Raw genomic sequence first — 16,180 nt, forward strand, 5'->3', positions numbered from 1 at the left:
GTTCTTGTTCTTCTTCTGTTCTTGTTCTTCTTCTGTTCTTCTTGTTCTTCTGTTCTTGTTCTGGTTCCGGTTCTGTTCCGGTTCTGTTCTATCCCATCCCATCCCATCCCATCCCATCCCATCCCATCCCATCCCATCCCATCCCATCCCATCCTCTCTGTGTCATTAGAATAGACCAGACCAGGTTGGAAGAGACCTTCAAGATCATCCTGTCCAACCTATCAACTAACCCAACCCACCTAATCAACTAAACCATGGCACCAAGCACCCTATCAAGTCTCCTCCTGAACACCTCCAATGACTTCTTGAAATTTAAGTGATTGAAATGATGAAATTAGACTTTGAAGAGAGGTGCCCAAGTGCTGCAGGTGCTCGTGGTCACGGCTCTGCTGTAAGTCTGAACCAAGTGGCTCCTGCTCTTTTGGCACCTGAGGTTTGTGAATGAAACTGTATTTTCCACTAGTCATCATTAAATTGTGGTTTTCACCTGGATTCATTTTAGGCAGGTGCATAATGAGAAACTTCTTTTAAAAAACCAAACAACTACAAACAAAGAAAAAAACTGAGAGGAAAGGGAAAATTGCCCTCTGCAGTGTTGTTCTCATGTGTGACCCCTGTGGCTGAGTATTGCCCAGCAGTGTGTTTTGTCACCTGTTTTCCATGTCAGTTCAGTGCTTACTGAAACAAACCATTCCAGTCTGATGCAGGAGAAATGGTGTGAGCAGCTCCTGCCAGTCACTGTCTGAGTCATTGGCACACCTCTGTTGCACTGGCAGGAAAGGAAGAAGGTGCTGGAGATCTGACTTGATCATCACTGACTGCATTTTGGTTGTGCAATTTGTGAGAGTGAGCCAGGCTAGTAATTGAAGTTGTTGGTACAAAAACACCCCAAAACCAACCAAACAAGAGATAGAATAGAATAGAATGGAATAGAATAGACCAGGTTGGAAGAGACCTTCAAGATCATCACGTCCAACCCATCAACCAATCCACCCCACCTAAACAACTAAACCTGTTTTTCCTTCTTCTCCCATCAGGGTTTTTTGCAGAGATCTGGGTGTTAAACTCAGACATAGGTTCCCAGTCATGGATCTTCTTGGTTTTTTTCTTCCCTCTTTTATTCTCTTCTCTTTTGTTTATTTATTATTTTGAGCAAGACAGAGTGCTCTGTCTCAGTTTTCAAAGTGGGAACAAGTGTCTTCAGAAAGGAGCAGTAGTTTCTCAGGGAGTTGCTACCCTGGTCTGGGTTGAAAGATCATCTAGCCAAGCTCCTCTGCCATGGTCAGGCACATCTTTCGCTAGATCAGGTTGCTCAAATCCCCATTCAGCCTGCCCTTGAACAATTCCAGTATTGAGGCATCCTGTTCTACTGTCTCACCGCCCTCATTGTAGCTGGTCACTCTCTGCGTAGGATACTCTGTCCAGTTTGGGGCCCCTCAATCCAAGAAGGACATTGAGACACTTGAATGTGTCCAGAGAAGGGCAACAAGGCTGGGGAGAGGCCTGGAGCACAGCCCTGTGAGGAGAGGCTGAGGGAGCTGGGGTTGCTTAGCCTGGAGAAGAGGAGGCTCAGGGGAGACCTCATTGCTCTCTACAACTACCTGAAGGGAGGTTGTAGCCAGGTGGGGCTTGCTTTCTTCTCCCAGGCAACCAGCATCAGAACAAGAGGACACAGTCTCAAGCTGTGCCAGGGGAAGTTTAGGCTGGAGGTGAGGAAAAAGTTCTTCCCAGAAAGAGTAATTGGCCATTGGAATGTGCTGCCCAGGGAGGTGGTGGAGTCCCTGTCCTTGGAGGCGTTCAAAAAAGGATTGGAGGTGGCACTTGAAGCCATGGTTTAGTTAGTCCTGAGGTGTTGGGTGACAGGTTGGACTTGATGATCTCTGAGGTCTTTTCCAACCTTTTTGATTCTATGACTGTTTCTTATCTTTGGGAAGGCCTGTGTGTGTACACTTTTTATGTGCTGTCTGAACTGAAAGAGGCACACCACCTTTAAGATGCTTGCTTGGAAATGACCCTTCTCAGCAATTACAAGCTGGGGTGATTTAGGCAGCCCATCCATTAATGTAATCTTTGTCTCATGTTTTGCCAGAAGTTGTGAAGTTTTATGTGACACATAAAATTGGTTGTCATGACTTTATGCTGGGTTCACATGGCCTAAGAGAAGAGGTTGTATAGACTGAAGTTCACAGAAAGCCTTTCATAGAGAGGAGTTTTGCTTCCTGTGGAGGGAGGGGAAAGGGAAGGAAATGAACCTTTTATTGATGTACAAAGGACGGTGTATTAAATTTTTTATCACAGAGTTAAGGACACAGAGAACAGAGTCCTGCATAAATGGTGCATTTGTTTGCATCAGATTAATGCTGTGGGGTTTCACAGTTTGATTTGGGCACTTGTGGGCTTATCTACACCTCACCTGAGTTCCCTGTATTGTGCTTGGACCCTCATGAGGTCAGACTGCCCCCTTTAAGAGCCACATCTGTGCTTTCTCCTTCCTGGGAAAGCTGTTTCTTATCTGCTCTAGAAAAGTGACTATGTCTCAACTGGAACATCCTCTATTAGAAGTGCTGTGTCCAGCAGGAGGAGGGAGGGGATTGGCCCCTGGGACTCAGCTCTGGGGAGGCCACACCTCGAGTGGTGTGTCCAGTTTTGGGCACCTCAAGGCGGGAGAGATGTGGAGGTGCTGGAGCCAGTGCAGAGGAGGGCAAGGAAGCTGTGAAGGGCCTGGAGAATAAATCTGATGAAGAGCAACTGAAGGAGCTGGGGATGGTTAGTTTGAAGCAGGGGAGGCTGAGGGGAGACCTCATGGCTCTCTACAGCTACCTGAAAGGACATTGTGGAGAGGTTGGTGCCTGTCTCTTTTCACAGGTAGTTAGTGATAGAACAAGAGGGAACAGTCTCAAGCTGCGACTGGGTAGGTTTGGACTGGATTGTAGGAAGAATTTTTTCCCAGCAAGAGTGGTCAGGCCTTGGACTGTGCTGCCCAGGGAGGTGGTGGAGTTCCCCAAGGCTGGATGTGTTTCGAGGTAGTTTGGGTGCAGTGCCTGGGGCTCTGGTTTAGGGGTGATCCTTGTAGAGTAAGGTTCTGGGTTGGACTTGGTGATCCTGAGGATCTTTTCCAACCTGAATGTTTTCTGAATGTATTCTGTGATTCACATTCTTCCTGGAACAGTTGGCAAAACAAATGGCAACTACAAGTGTTTGTTTCTTTTCCTTGGCTCTCTCATACACTGTGTTTTTTGTACTGCAGGGGTCCAAAGGTGGAGATTGTCTCAGGTGGCTTTGGCAGAGGCCATTTAATTGCACTCTTTGGAGTGGCTGAAGATTTTTATCACTGCTTTCCCCCACACCATCATATTTTAACAGGATAGGTTTGCATGTCTCAGACACCTCTCTTGCAGCTTCTTTACCTCTTTGTTGACAGTTTAAGCTAAGTGCACTGGCATACCTTCAGTTCTGCAGTAATACCTTTCAGTTGCCTGAACAAGAATCACTGGAGGGCATCTGAGTTATGTTGGAAACCCATCTGGCATATTGTGGGACAGTCCTAATAATAACAATGAACACTTTATCAGGAGTTGAGTCACTGTGCTTGGTTTTCATTCTAATTCTCTTGTTAGTTGCATATATGTATTCCATATAGCCAAGGGGTTAATACTGTACAAGATCACTGTGCCAACAGCCCTAATTTGGACTCATTTATCATTCAGAATCTGGCCATAAGAAACACATTTAAACAATAAAAGTAATCACTGAGATGAAAGGCATAGATCAGTGTTAATTGCATCCTAAACCCCACTCCTGCTCCTGAATGGGAAGAGAGGAAGGAGAGTAGAAGTGAGGATGACAGTCACAGGAATAATGTGCTTTCTTTGAAGGTGCTTTTGAACTGTTGTAGGGGTCTGTTTTGGTGCTTAGCACTGACATCCATCAGCAAGGACAGTGTAAAGCTGGCTGAGCCTGAAGCATGGCAAGAGAAATGCTCTAGGAGGCCCTTGGTCTTCACAGGTTCCTCCCCAGGAATATCTCCACTCACTCTCTTTCCTGTAGGAAGAGATCAAAGTATTTTGTGAACCTTGAGTATATGCTGTTTCCTAGAACCTTTAATGAGGTTCAGAGATAATGTCATTATATTGCATGTTTATCAAGTTGTATTGAATCAGACTTTCAGCTTGCAGTGGCTGACATAGCTCCAGTGACTTTTTTTAACCCTTGCTGAAATCTGGCAAAACCTGCCTGTGTTCTGAAGTGTTTGTCAGGTGCCCCTGAACACAGCAGTTAGGTCTCACTGTTGTGACTGTGTCCAGTTCTGGGCCCCTCAGTTTAAGAAGGACATTGAGACACTTGAACGTGTCCACAGAAGGGCAACAAGGCTGGGGAGAGGCCTTGAGCACAGCCCTGTGAGGAGAGGCTGAGGGAGCTGGGATTGTTTAGCCTGGGGAAGAGGAGGCTCAGGGATGACCTCATTGCCCTCTACAACTACCTGAAAGGTGGTTGTAGCCGGGAAGGGGTTGGTCTCTTCTCCCAGGCAACCAGCACCAGAACAAGAGGACACAGTCTCAAGCTGTGCCAGGGGAAGTTTAGGCTGGAGGCGAGGGGAAAGTTCTTCACTGAGAGAGATGTTAGCCATTGGAATGTGCTGCCCAGGGAGGTGGTGGAGTCACCATCCCTGGAGGCATTCAAGAGGAGATTGGACGTGGCACTTGGTGCCATGGTCTAGTCATGAGATCTGTGTTGATAGGTTGGACTCGATGATCCTCGAGGTCTCTTCCAACCTTCGTTATACTGTGATACTGTGACTCTGCCATCCTCAGGTTTGCTCTGTGTTGCCTTACTGAAACAGCTGTTGGGGCTATGTCCTCAGAATTTTAGACTGATACCAGAAGTTACCCCATCATGCTGCCTAAGGTATTGTATGAGACAGCTTTAACTACATTGGCAAAAACTGGGAGAGTGTGCAGAAGCTATGACAGAAGCCCAAGAGGGTGCAGAAGGGCTGCTGGCAAAGAGTGGAAGGAGCTCAAATCTCCTCATTGAGTTTCCATGTCGACCCTAGGAAGCTCCTCTGCTCCCCCCCACCCAAAGGCATATGAAATCATAATGGTTTGAGGATCTTTCCCTTTGCACTGGCAGCAGAGGAAAGCTCAAGATGACTAAACTGCTGAAGGTAATAAACTTCTCATATGCGTGCAGGGACATTAGGTTAATTAGTTTGCTAAGCAGCCGAGCTGGAGCTGTGCAACTGCCTGGCAACGATAAGAGGAGGGAGGTGCTAGGCAGTGGCACTTCAGTTGTCTGCTCCTCTGTTCCATCTCAGCTCCCTGTTCGTGATGGATGAAGAGAGCAGAGGCAGTGAGCCGAGCACACCCAACCTGTGCACACTGCATGGAGCCGCGGAATCCGAGCAGCTTTGTTTGCCGCGTGTGCAGGCGGCACTTCCCCTCCTGGTGCTCCTGCTGCTGGAGGGAGGCTTCACCAGCGGCTTCTGCAGAGCAGAGCAACACTGAGCAGGGAGCTTCTGAAAATTCACTTCTAAAATGCAAATATTTTCCTTCATTAGAACTCATTTGAAGCCAAATATCATCAACAAACACAAGACTTTCACAGCCCAGACATACTATGAGTATAACTCTCTTTTTCTTCTCCTGTGTAAGGAGTTGGCTTGGACGGGAGCACACTGCGCTGGGTTAGGAACTGGCTGGAGGGCCGAGCCCAGAGAGTGGTGGTGAATGGTGCCACAGCCAGCTGGCAGCCAGGCACCAGTGGCGTCCCCCAGGGATCAGTGCTGGGCCCTGTGCTCTTTAACATCTTTATTGATGATCTGGATGAGGGCATTGAGTCCATCAGCAGTACATTTGCTGACGACACCAAGCTGGGGGCAGGAGTTGATCTGCTGGAGGGTAGAGAGGCTCTGCAGAGGGACCTCGACAGGCTGGACAGATGGGCAGAATCCAACGGCATGAGATTGAACACATCCAAGTGCTGGGTTCTGCACATTGGCCACAACAACCCCATGCAGTGCTACAGGCTGGGGTCAGAGTGGCTGGAGAGCAGCCAGGCAGAGAGGGACCTGGGGGTACTGGTTGATAGTAGGCTGAACATGAGCCTGCAGTGTGCCCAGGCAGCCAGGAGAGCCAATGGCATCCTGGCCTGCATCAAGAACAGTGTGGCAAGCAGGAGCAGAGAGGTCATTCTGCCCCTGTACACTGCACTGGTTAGGCCACACCTCGAGTCCTGTGTCCAGTTCTGGGCCCCTCAGTTTAGGAAGGAGGTTGACTTGCTGGAACGAGTCCAGAGAAGGGCAACGAAGTTGGTGAGGGGTTTGGAACACAGCCCTGTGAGGAGAGGCTGAGGGAGCTGGGGTTGCTTAGCCTGGAGAAGAGGAGACTCAGGGGAGACCTTATTGCTGTCTACAACTACCTGAAGGGAGGTTGTAGACAGGCAGAGGTTGGTCTCTTCTCCCAGGCAGCCAGCACCAGAACAAGAGGACACAGTCTCAAGCTGCACCAGGGGAGGTTTAGTCTGGATGTTAGGAAGAAGTTCTATCCAGAGAGAGTGATTGCCCATTGGAATGGGCTGCCTGGGGAGGTGGTGGAGTCACCATCACTGGAGGTGTTCAGGAGGAGACTTGCTGGGGTGCTTGGTGCCATGGGTTAGTTGTTTAGGTGGGTTGGATTGGTTGATGGGTTAGACTCGATGATCTTGAAAGTCTCTTCCAACCTGGTTTATTAAATTCTATTAAGAGTTTTTCCATTAGTCTGCTGAAAAAAATCTTTGGTCTTCAGTGATTAATCAGATAATTTCTGCTGGTGTCTTAGGTAGGTGCTGGAATGTGTCAGGGCAGGGAAGTGTAAGTAGAGGAACTGGTGAAATTTTGATCGTTTTGTTAGCACTCTTCCCCTCTGGGAGCTGTTAGAAACAGGTTAGACAGACGGGTCTTGAAAGTTGTTTGGGTGTAGTTTGTCATAGCTTGGGGGCAGAGGGACTAGCATACTCCATTAAAATTTCCAGCCTTCCCAGCTTCCCTTTCTGTGACTAAAGGATGTGAAATTCCTGATGCAGACTCTTGTGCTAATAGATTACTGTGCTCAGCGATTCAGAGATGGGCTCTTGGACGGTGTCGTGCTGCACGCGGGCCAGGTTTAGCTGCTGGTGTGTGTCCCTTCTTTAGGTGTTTACTCCTCAGCAGAGTTGTAGCTCTGTAAAATGGATTTAAATACACAAGATTCTGAGCTCTTTCAAGGGAGGGAGTTAGAAGGCTTCTGGAGGCTTCCTCTGAGCCTCTGGCTCCCCCGGCTGGAGTCGGTGTTGGGAGAAGGTGGCAACAGTGGGGGGACAGGAGTGGGAGTTACCACCCAGCAGTAAAGGCTTCTGGGGTATCTGCTTGCTTGGTGTGGATGACTTTAAGAACCATCTTTTTATGGGTGGTTATACAATAAACTGGGCTGCTTTGTGGAACAACTAATTTGTGAGTTGTTGTTTTTTTCCCTCCCTCAACTCCTCCCTTAGAAAAAAAATCAAATTAAATCAGCAGCTGCAAATGTGAGGGTGAAGGCTTGGAAAGTGAGGGCTGACTGTGCAGAAACCAGGCTGAAAGGAGTTTCAAGGAAACACATCCAGGGGTCTTAGCTCATTTAAGTAGTGTAATGTAAGAATGTGGCTTAGTGTTAAGCCTAATTTAGCGTGCCTGCAGGCTGCTGCTCGCAGGAGTGCTCTCAGCCTTCCCCATCATCTCCAGATACAGACTCCCTCCCTCTCCCTGTGCTGCATCTGATGATTATACAGCCATGTAATGAATCCAATCATCCCTGTTATCCAACAGAAGGCTCACTTCATGTTTATTAATAGTTTACTGCCCCAGCAGATCAGCAAATTGAACCATGCATCCCATGATGCTCGTCCAGCACTATGGAGATGGCAACAGAGTGCAGCCCAGGCTGAGAAGAGGAAGAGCAGGGAATGTGAGCAGCCCCTTCAGCAGCAGCATACACTTGATACCAGTTTTGTTGCAATGTGAAACTCTACACAAATTCAGTCTATGTCTGGTGCCCTTTGATCTCTATGAGGAGGAGGCCTTACAGATTCAGTTCTTTTTCTTTTAGGGTTAGATTATTTTCTGCCTGGGATGGAGATGCTGGGGCTGCTGCAGTGTTAGCAGCATTCTGTGCACAAGTGTCACTGTCTTTCCAAAACCACATGACTCTACCTGGCAATGCTGTTAGAGTTGAGCAAGTGAGAAGCTAAGTGATTAGCTGTTGAACTGTGTGCAACAGAAGCATTCAATGGATTTGTGCTGTTCAGTTGGAACACCAGTATCCTTTATTCCCTAAAGTTCCACATCTCAGTTTCTAATAGGTAGGCACCAGTGCTCCTTGGAGAGAAAGGACTCATTCCCAGCAAGAGCCCAATTTTGCTGTAGCCCTTCATGTTTTTAACACTGCCTGTTCAGTACTTTGCCAAACTCTGAAGAATAGAAATAGAAATGGAACATTTTGGTCTTTCAGTGGCTGTTTACCAGCAGCACTCCACTTTTCAGACAATTAACAGATCTCCAGGCCCTTTGGAAGCTCAGGCACAGCAGTTTCTAGGTTGTCACATGTCTAATTAATACGAATAGAATAGAATAGAATAGAATAGAATAGAATAGAATAGAACAGACCAGACCAGACCAGACCAGACCAGACCAGTATCACAGAATCACCAAGGTTGCAAGAGACCTCAAATATCATCGAGTCCAACCTGTCACCACAGACCTCATGACTAAACCATGGCACCAAGTGCCACATCCAATCCCCTCTTGAACACCTCCAGGGACGGTGACTCCACCACCTCCCTGGGCAGCACATTCCAATGGCCAACGACTCTCTCAGTGAAGAACTTTCTTCTCACCTCCAGCCTAAACTTCCCCTGGTGCAGCCTGAGACTGTGTCCTCTTATTTTGGTGCTGCTTGCTTGAGAGAAGAGACCAACTCCCTCCTGGCTACGACCTCCCTTCAGGTAGTTGTAGACAGCAGTAAGGTCTCCCCTGAGCCTCCTCTTCTCCAGGCTAAGCAACCCCAGCTCCCTCAGCCTCTCCTCATAGGGCTTGTGCTCAAGGCCTCTCCCCAGCCTTGTTGCCCTTCTGTGGACACGTTCAAGTGTCTCAATGTCCTTCTTAAACTGAGGGGCCCAGAACTGGACATAGGACTCAAGGTGTGGCCTAACCAATGCTGAGTACAGGGGCACAATGACTTCCCTGCTCCTGCTGGTCACACTATTCTTGATGCAGGCCAGGATGCCATTGGCCTTCTTGGCCACCTGGGCACACTGCTGGCTCATGTTTAGGCAGCTGTCAATCAGCACCCCCAGGTCCCTCTCTGTTTGGATGCTCTCCAGCCACTCTGACCCCAGCCTGTAGCACTGCATGGGGTTGTTGTGGCCAAAGTGCAGCACCCAGCACTTGGGTTTGTTGAATGCCATCCTGTTGGACTCTGCCCATCTGTCCAGTTGGTCAAGGTCCTCTGCAGAGCTATCCTACCCTCTAACTGACTAACATCTGCTCCCAACTTGGTGTCATCTGCAAATTTGCTGATGACTGACTTGACCCCCTCATCAGCTCATGAGTGAACATACTAAAGAGGATGGGGCCCAGCACTGATCCCTGGGGGACATCACTGGTGACTGTAACAGTAGTAGTAGTAACAGTAATACTCCTGCTGGTGTCCTACTTTGGTTAACGCTAGATTTGCAAGACTGATAGCTGATCCTTAAGAGTGTCCTTACACCCACATAAAACCTTTCTGGGGTTGGTGAGAGTGTGGGAATTAATTGCCCCAGGTAGCCTTTACTGCTGTACTGGGGCTTCAGGGAGTGACACTGTACCAGGGAGGAACTTTCTTTAACAGTCATCTAGGGTTTTAAAGGCATTATTAGCAAATGCTAATTTTAAGCAGTGATGGTTGTAGGAGAGGGTTGCAGCATAAAAACACGACAGAATAAGCTTATTTTAATTACTTACAGCGGTACTAGGGAAACTACCGAAAAGTAAAAGGACTGTTGGGCTTTGCTCTTGAGCAAATTGCACTTTATATCACCAGAGAGGTATGCTGAGAGAGCCTCTTCCATTCTCCTGAGGGTTGTACCTCCACCTGAAGGAGGAAGGGTTTGTGTGATGGGAAGAGTTTTTATTCTGAGTGTCTTCCACCATTGTAAAGCTGTGGTTGGGGCTGTGATGGCGTGCGTTCAGGACTCTGCCTGTTTTCATCCCCTTGCAGCACACTGATATAGAATAGAATAGAATAGAATAGAATAGAATAGAATAGAATAGAATAGAATAGAATAGAATAGAATAGAATAGAATAGACCAGGTTGGAAGAGACCTTCAAGATCATCGTGTCCAACCTATCATCCAACACCACCCAACCAACTAACCCATGCAACCAAGCACCCTGTCAAGTCTCCTCCTGAACACCTCCAGTGATGGTGACTCCACCACCTCCCCAGGCAGCCCATTCCAATGGGCAATCACTCTCTCTGTGTAAAACTTCCTCCTGACCTCCAGCCTGAACCTCCCCTGGCACAGCTTGAGACTGTGTCCTCTTGTTCTGGTGCTGGTTGCCTGGGAGAACAGACCAACATCTGCCTGTCTACAACCTCCCTTCAGGTAGTTGTAGAGAGTGATAAGGTCACCCCTGAGTCTCCTCTTCTCCAGGCTAAGCAACCCCAGCTCCCTCAGCCTCTCCTCATAGGGCTTGTGTTCCAAACCCCTCACCAACTTTGTTGCCCTTCTCTGGACACCTTCCAGCAAGTCAACCTCCTTCCTAAACTGAGGGGCCCAGAACTGGACACAGGACTCGAGGTGTGGCCTAACCAGTGCAGTGTACAGGGGCAGAATGACCTCCCTGCTCCTGCTGGCCACACTGTTCCTGATGCAGGCCAGGATGCCATTGGCCCTCCTTGCTGCCTGGGCACACTGCAGGCTCATGTTCAGCCTACCCCCAACCAGCACCCCCAGGTCCCTTTCTGCCTGGCCGCTCTCCAGCCACTCTGACCCCAGCCTGTAGCACTGCATAGGGTTGTTGTGGCTGATGTGCAGAACTCAGCACTTGGATCTCCCATCTGAAAGCCTGAAATGGAGGTCCTTAGTTTTTGTGGTTTAGGATTTAACCAAGTCTGTCATCATGATAATGTGCCTCAGTGTGAGCTGAGATTTGGTGAGGAATTGTGTGTGCTTTGGCAATCCATGGCAACAGTGAGTACACCGGGGTGTTGTAAGCTATGGCTGAGGGCTGAATAGCTGAGAATGGCAAGGGTGGAAAGAGTGAACAATGTCTAACAGGACTGTATCAGGAGAGGGGCTGTACATGCTGGCTTTTGAGCATGGCTTTGACAGACTGGCATTTCTCTTTTCAGTGCTTCCACTTCTCAGTCGGACCATTCTACTCACACCAAATCTGTGTCTGCTGTATCATCTGACTCGGTCTCCACCTCAGCGGACAACTTCTCTCCAGATTTAAGGGTATGTATGTTTTGTCTTGAAATATATACACACACACATATATATATATATATATATATATATTCACCTCCCTCAGAGGGCATTTCTTGCTCCTGTGAGTTTGGATATGGTAAAATGATGCCAGCTTTAAGGTTAATGCCAAATTCTGTGTAGCCAGAGCATGAAAGGACTCAAACAGGTAACATTGAAGTTTAATCTGGTACATATTATTTCCTTTTTTATAAAGCTGTTTAGTCTTCAAAAAGCTAACTCTACAACCCACACATGGGGATGAATTTTCAAAGGATCCCCATTTTTTTTTAAAGTGCTTTAGACTAGACTAGACTAGACTAGAATTAACCAGGTTGGAAGAGACCTTTGAGATCACTGAGTCCAACCTATCACCCAACACCATCTAATCAACTAAACCATGGCACCAAGCCCCCCATCCAGTGTCTTCCTAAACACCTCCAGGGATGGTGACTCCACCACCTCCCTGGGCAGCACATTCCAATGGCTAATCACTCTTTCTATGAAGAACAACTTCCTAACCTCCAGCCTAAACCTCCCCTGGCACAGCTTGAGACTGTCCTCTTGTTCTGGTGCTGGTTGCTCTCATCTGGCTGCCACCTCCCTTCAGGTAGTTGTAGACAGCAGTAAGGTCTCCCCTGAGCCTCCTTTTCTGCAGGCTAAGCAACCCCATCTCCTTCAGCCTCTCCTCACAGGGCTGTGCTCCAGACCCCTCCTCAGCTTTGTTGCCCTTCTCTGGACACGTTCCAGCAACCAGTGCTGAGTACAGGGGCAGAATGACTTCCCTGCCCCAGTGCTGGTTAGGCCACGCCTTGAGTCCTGTGTCCAGTTCTGGGCCCCTCAGTTTAGGAAAGATGTTGAGCTGCTGGAAAGTGTCCAGAGAAGGGCAACAAAGCTGAGGAGGGGTTTGAAGCACAAGCCCTAGGATGGGAGACTGAGGGAGCTGGGGTTGCTTAGCCTGGAGAAGAGGAGACTCAAGGGATACCTTACTGCTGTCTACAGCTACCTGAAGGGAGGTTGTAGCCAGGAGGGGGTTGGTCTCTTCTCCCAGGCAACCAGCACCAGAACAAGAGGACACAGTCTCAAGCTGTGCCAGGGGAGGTTTAGGCTGGAAGTGAGGAGAAAGTTCTTCACAGAAAGAGTAATTGGCCATTGGAATGTGCTGCCCAGGGAGGTGGTGGAGTCACCATCACTGGAGGTGTTTAGGAGGAGACTGGATGGGGTGCTTGGTGCCATGGTTTAGTTGATTAGGTGGTGTTGGATGATAGGTTGGACTCGATGATCTTGAAGGTCTCTTCCAGCCTGGTCTGGTCTATTCTATAATCAGTAGTTTATGGCTAATCTAATGATATTTTACACCTTTTACCTATGGACACAAAATGTAGTCTCCAGGATGTGACTGGGTAAAGATGTTTGTAATGTGTCTGAAGTTCTTCCCCTGTGAAACTGGCATGTTCAGTTACTGCATTATAGTTTGTAGGCTGAGACTAAGTGATTCATTGATACATATGTGAATGTTCATAAGATTGCAAATGCTGCTGTGGCTGTAACTGTAAAAATATATGTAAGAAAACCAGGTTCCCCAGACTTCATTTTGTTAATTGCTGTTTGCTTAAGTGTGTTTCATTTTCCAGTCTTGATGCACAGTGCCACTGTCGTTTCACAGTGGGGTTTTTGTGACACTTGGAAATTGCCTGTGAAAGTAGTGAATGCAGCAACATTTCTTGTCTAGAATTGAGACTGTCTTTCCTTCCTGGTGGTGAAGTTGGCTCAGCATGTTTTCCTTCTGACCCTGATTGCCTCTTGTGACTCCTTCCGCCCTTTGTCGCTGTATCTGTGGCAATTGTAAGCTGTCTGGGCAGAGATTCCAGCTTTTCTGCGGCTTGTCTGGTTCTCCATCCAACAGGGCCTCTGTACCTACTAGCAATCCAACACATTGTCTGCAGAGGAATGTTCACTTAGCTGCATGATCGAGTTCTTAGGCAGATGATGCATATCTGTTGTTTACTGGAAGCCATTAAGAGCCCATACTAGCTTGCTGTGCTGTAGTTCATGTGATGTGCAGGATGATGTCTTCACAGCCTGCCTTCCTCTTCTCAGTTTTTCTCTCTTCCCCCCTCCCCCTTTTGTTCCTGTTATTTCTAAGCTGTGGCAGTTTAGGCTGGATGCCCCTTGTTGCTGCCACACAAGATGTCCTGTGTCCCAAGGGTTCAGCCCGGGAGGTGGACACAGGGAGCTGTGTATTTCATACCCATAATGTCCTGCGCCCTATCAATTCATCTGCAAAGTCATTCTCTTCCTCTTGCTTCCCTCTCCACTCCCAGGAGAGATGCTCCCTGTCTGGTAATGGGGGAGAGTTATCTCAAGGCCTCCTAGGTCTGTCTAGGCCTAGTGCCAGGAGGAGAAGGGAGAGGGGCGGTCTCAGACCCGGCCAGTCTTGAGGCCAGCCTAGCAGCGCAGAGGAAGAAAGAGCCCTGGGGGTTTTGGGTATGCCCTCAGGTGGGGAGAAGGGAAGTGCTGGGAGGCTTTTGGGTATGCTGCAAGGGACTCTGTATGCTTTGGGACCTCTTTTGTCACTATGCTGGTAGCTTCTGTAAAACACTAATTGCTTTTCCATTTAAGCTTTCCATCACTTCTGCAATCCATTTGTGTGTCATTTTTTTGCCCCTTTCTTGTGGCAGGAGAGGCTCTGCCTGGCCTCACTAAGCCAACTAATGTTCTGCCATGGTTGGAAAGAATGCTGCTTTCCCTTTCATTACAGAATAGTGTGTAAGAGAGAGATGGTCAAGCTGAGAATTACTGATGTAGCTTAAAGCACTGCAGGCCAAGTGTGAGCACATGCATCTGGTGGCAAAATGCTTCTTGGTGTTAACCTTCAACAGCTCTATGGGGCCTGAATTCAGCATAAGCCTGCCATGCTTCACCTCCTGCAGAGGTGATGTGAGTGGCTGCAACCCACCTGTGTGTAGGCATAAGTTAGTTCTTACCTTTACACCTGACTGTTTGTCAGTGGCAAGAAGACCTAGAGAAAATGTATTCCTGTGGCCCTGCTTGTATTAGGGTGGGGGGAGAAAGGGGGCATTTTCACTAGTAAAAGTTGACTTTATCTATCCTGGAGGAATTAATGCATTAACCATTTCCTCTGCATTCCTGAGTGTGAACATGCTGGAAAACAAGCCTGGAAGGTTGGATGAAGATCTGTCCTCTACCTGTGGACAGCCTCTTGTGTTGGCATTACCAGTGCAACTGCAGCCCCACAACCTGTCCTCTCATCAGATGCTGTCAGTGCTAATGCATTACGATTTGCTCCCCAGGCTTGCTCTTGCAGCCTAGTGCTAGCCACTAAATGCAAGATCTATTGAGTGCTGATGAGCTAGCACTGATTTCTTTCAGGTCTTGAGTCAAGGAGAACATCTGTCCTCTCTCTGGGCTTATCATTCATTGTCCAGTTTTCTCCAAATTAACATCTCTGTCATGTGAGAGTTCTGCAGGGCTTTTTAAAGTCAGTTCTGTAAATGATTTTTCAAGGTCTTGATTGTTCTTCCAATTTCCTTTTGTCCTTCTGAGATGTGGCCTTGCCTTTGATACTGCAGATGAGGTCGTATTGTGAACTGATACAGTAGCATTTTCTGTTCCAGCCTTTTCCTTATGTGCCTGAGCATCTTCTGCAGCTTTGAATGGCACAAGACAGGACAAGCTCCCAAGTTTTAACAGGTACTGGGGTTTAAGCTAAGCACCTTTGTTACTTCTGAGGACAAAAAAGAAGTCCTACATTGTTCCTGGAAAACTGTAAGAGTATGAGCCCTGAAGTGGGAGCTAATACATTTTGTGTTAGCCCTGTGGTATGGGAGACAAGGGCTACACGGTGTTCTGACAGGAAGGTGTTGCATCAGTTAGCTTTCAGAAGCTGAAAAGAAGTTTTTCAGGATTTTGAAGTGGATCTGCCAATTAGGGGATTATGCTCTTGACATGCATTTCATCTTTCCCTGTTAAAATGAATTGCTAGGTGGATCCCTCATCACTCCTGCCTCTGCTTGGTCTCTGCCTCTGCGTGTGGATGGAATCCAATTTAGGCATTAAAGCCACTTTGCTGCAGCTACAATTAGCACTCTCTTTTTCTGGGGGGGAATTTTTAGAAGAATGGTGGGTGTCTATCAGGAGGAGGGAACCAGGGGAAGGACCCACATAATTTCTTGCAGTCTGTGCCTGCAGTTTCCTTTTGGAGTGCAATTAACACTCTCTGTGTGTGCACATATGTGTGTAATGAGGTAAATGAGACAACCCCTGGGGATTCCTACTGAATGCATGTGCAGTATTTTTCCTAAGTCTTTCTCCACAAAGTATTTAATAATAACCTTTATGAAAGATTTGTTAGGGAGGTGTTTTTTTAATGTATATTGAGCATTTCAGTATCTAGAAGTAAGATTAAATTGCCTTTCCACTGCAATTTATACAATTTTCATTTCATAGATTAGCTCTTAAGCAACTTGTGGCTGCTTTATTTAACTTCATAAGGAGAAAGGAGAGGAGAGGAGAGGTTTGGAGAGGAGAGGTTCGGAGGAAGAAAATAAAGAAGGAAGGAAGGAAAGAAAAGAAGGAAGAAAAGAAAAGAAAAAAGGAAGAAAAAAGAAAATAAGGAAGAAAAGAAAAGGAAGAAAGAAAAGAAGGAAGAAAAGG

General features: G+C 47.6%; 1 protein-coding gene across 2 annotated transcripts in view; it reads left to right on the top strand.

Annotated features, from left to right (window-relative positions):
* Positions 1–16,180, top strand: part of MTMR2 (myotubularin related protein 2) — a 91,412-nt gene that overhangs the window by 17,252 nt on the left and 57,980 nt on the right. For both annotated transcript variants that reach the window (XM_068145347.1, XM_068145357.1), the window contains exon 2: positions 11,389–11,494. In XM_068145347.1, coding sequence (XP_068001448.1) covers positions 11,389–11,494 — 106 coding nt within the window. The remainder of the gene's footprint in view (positions 1–11,388; positions 11,495–16,180) is intronic.

The sequence above is a fragment of the Melanerpes formicivorus genome, unplaced genomic scaffold (genome assembly GCF_026170545.1).
Source record: "Melanerpes formicivorus ecotype bairdi unplaced genomic scaffold, bMelFor1.0.p_v2 SCAF_1, whole genome shotgun sequence".
Classification (NCBI taxonomy): Eukaryota; Metazoa; Chordata; class Aves; order Piciformes; family Picidae; genus Melanerpes; species Melanerpes formicivorus.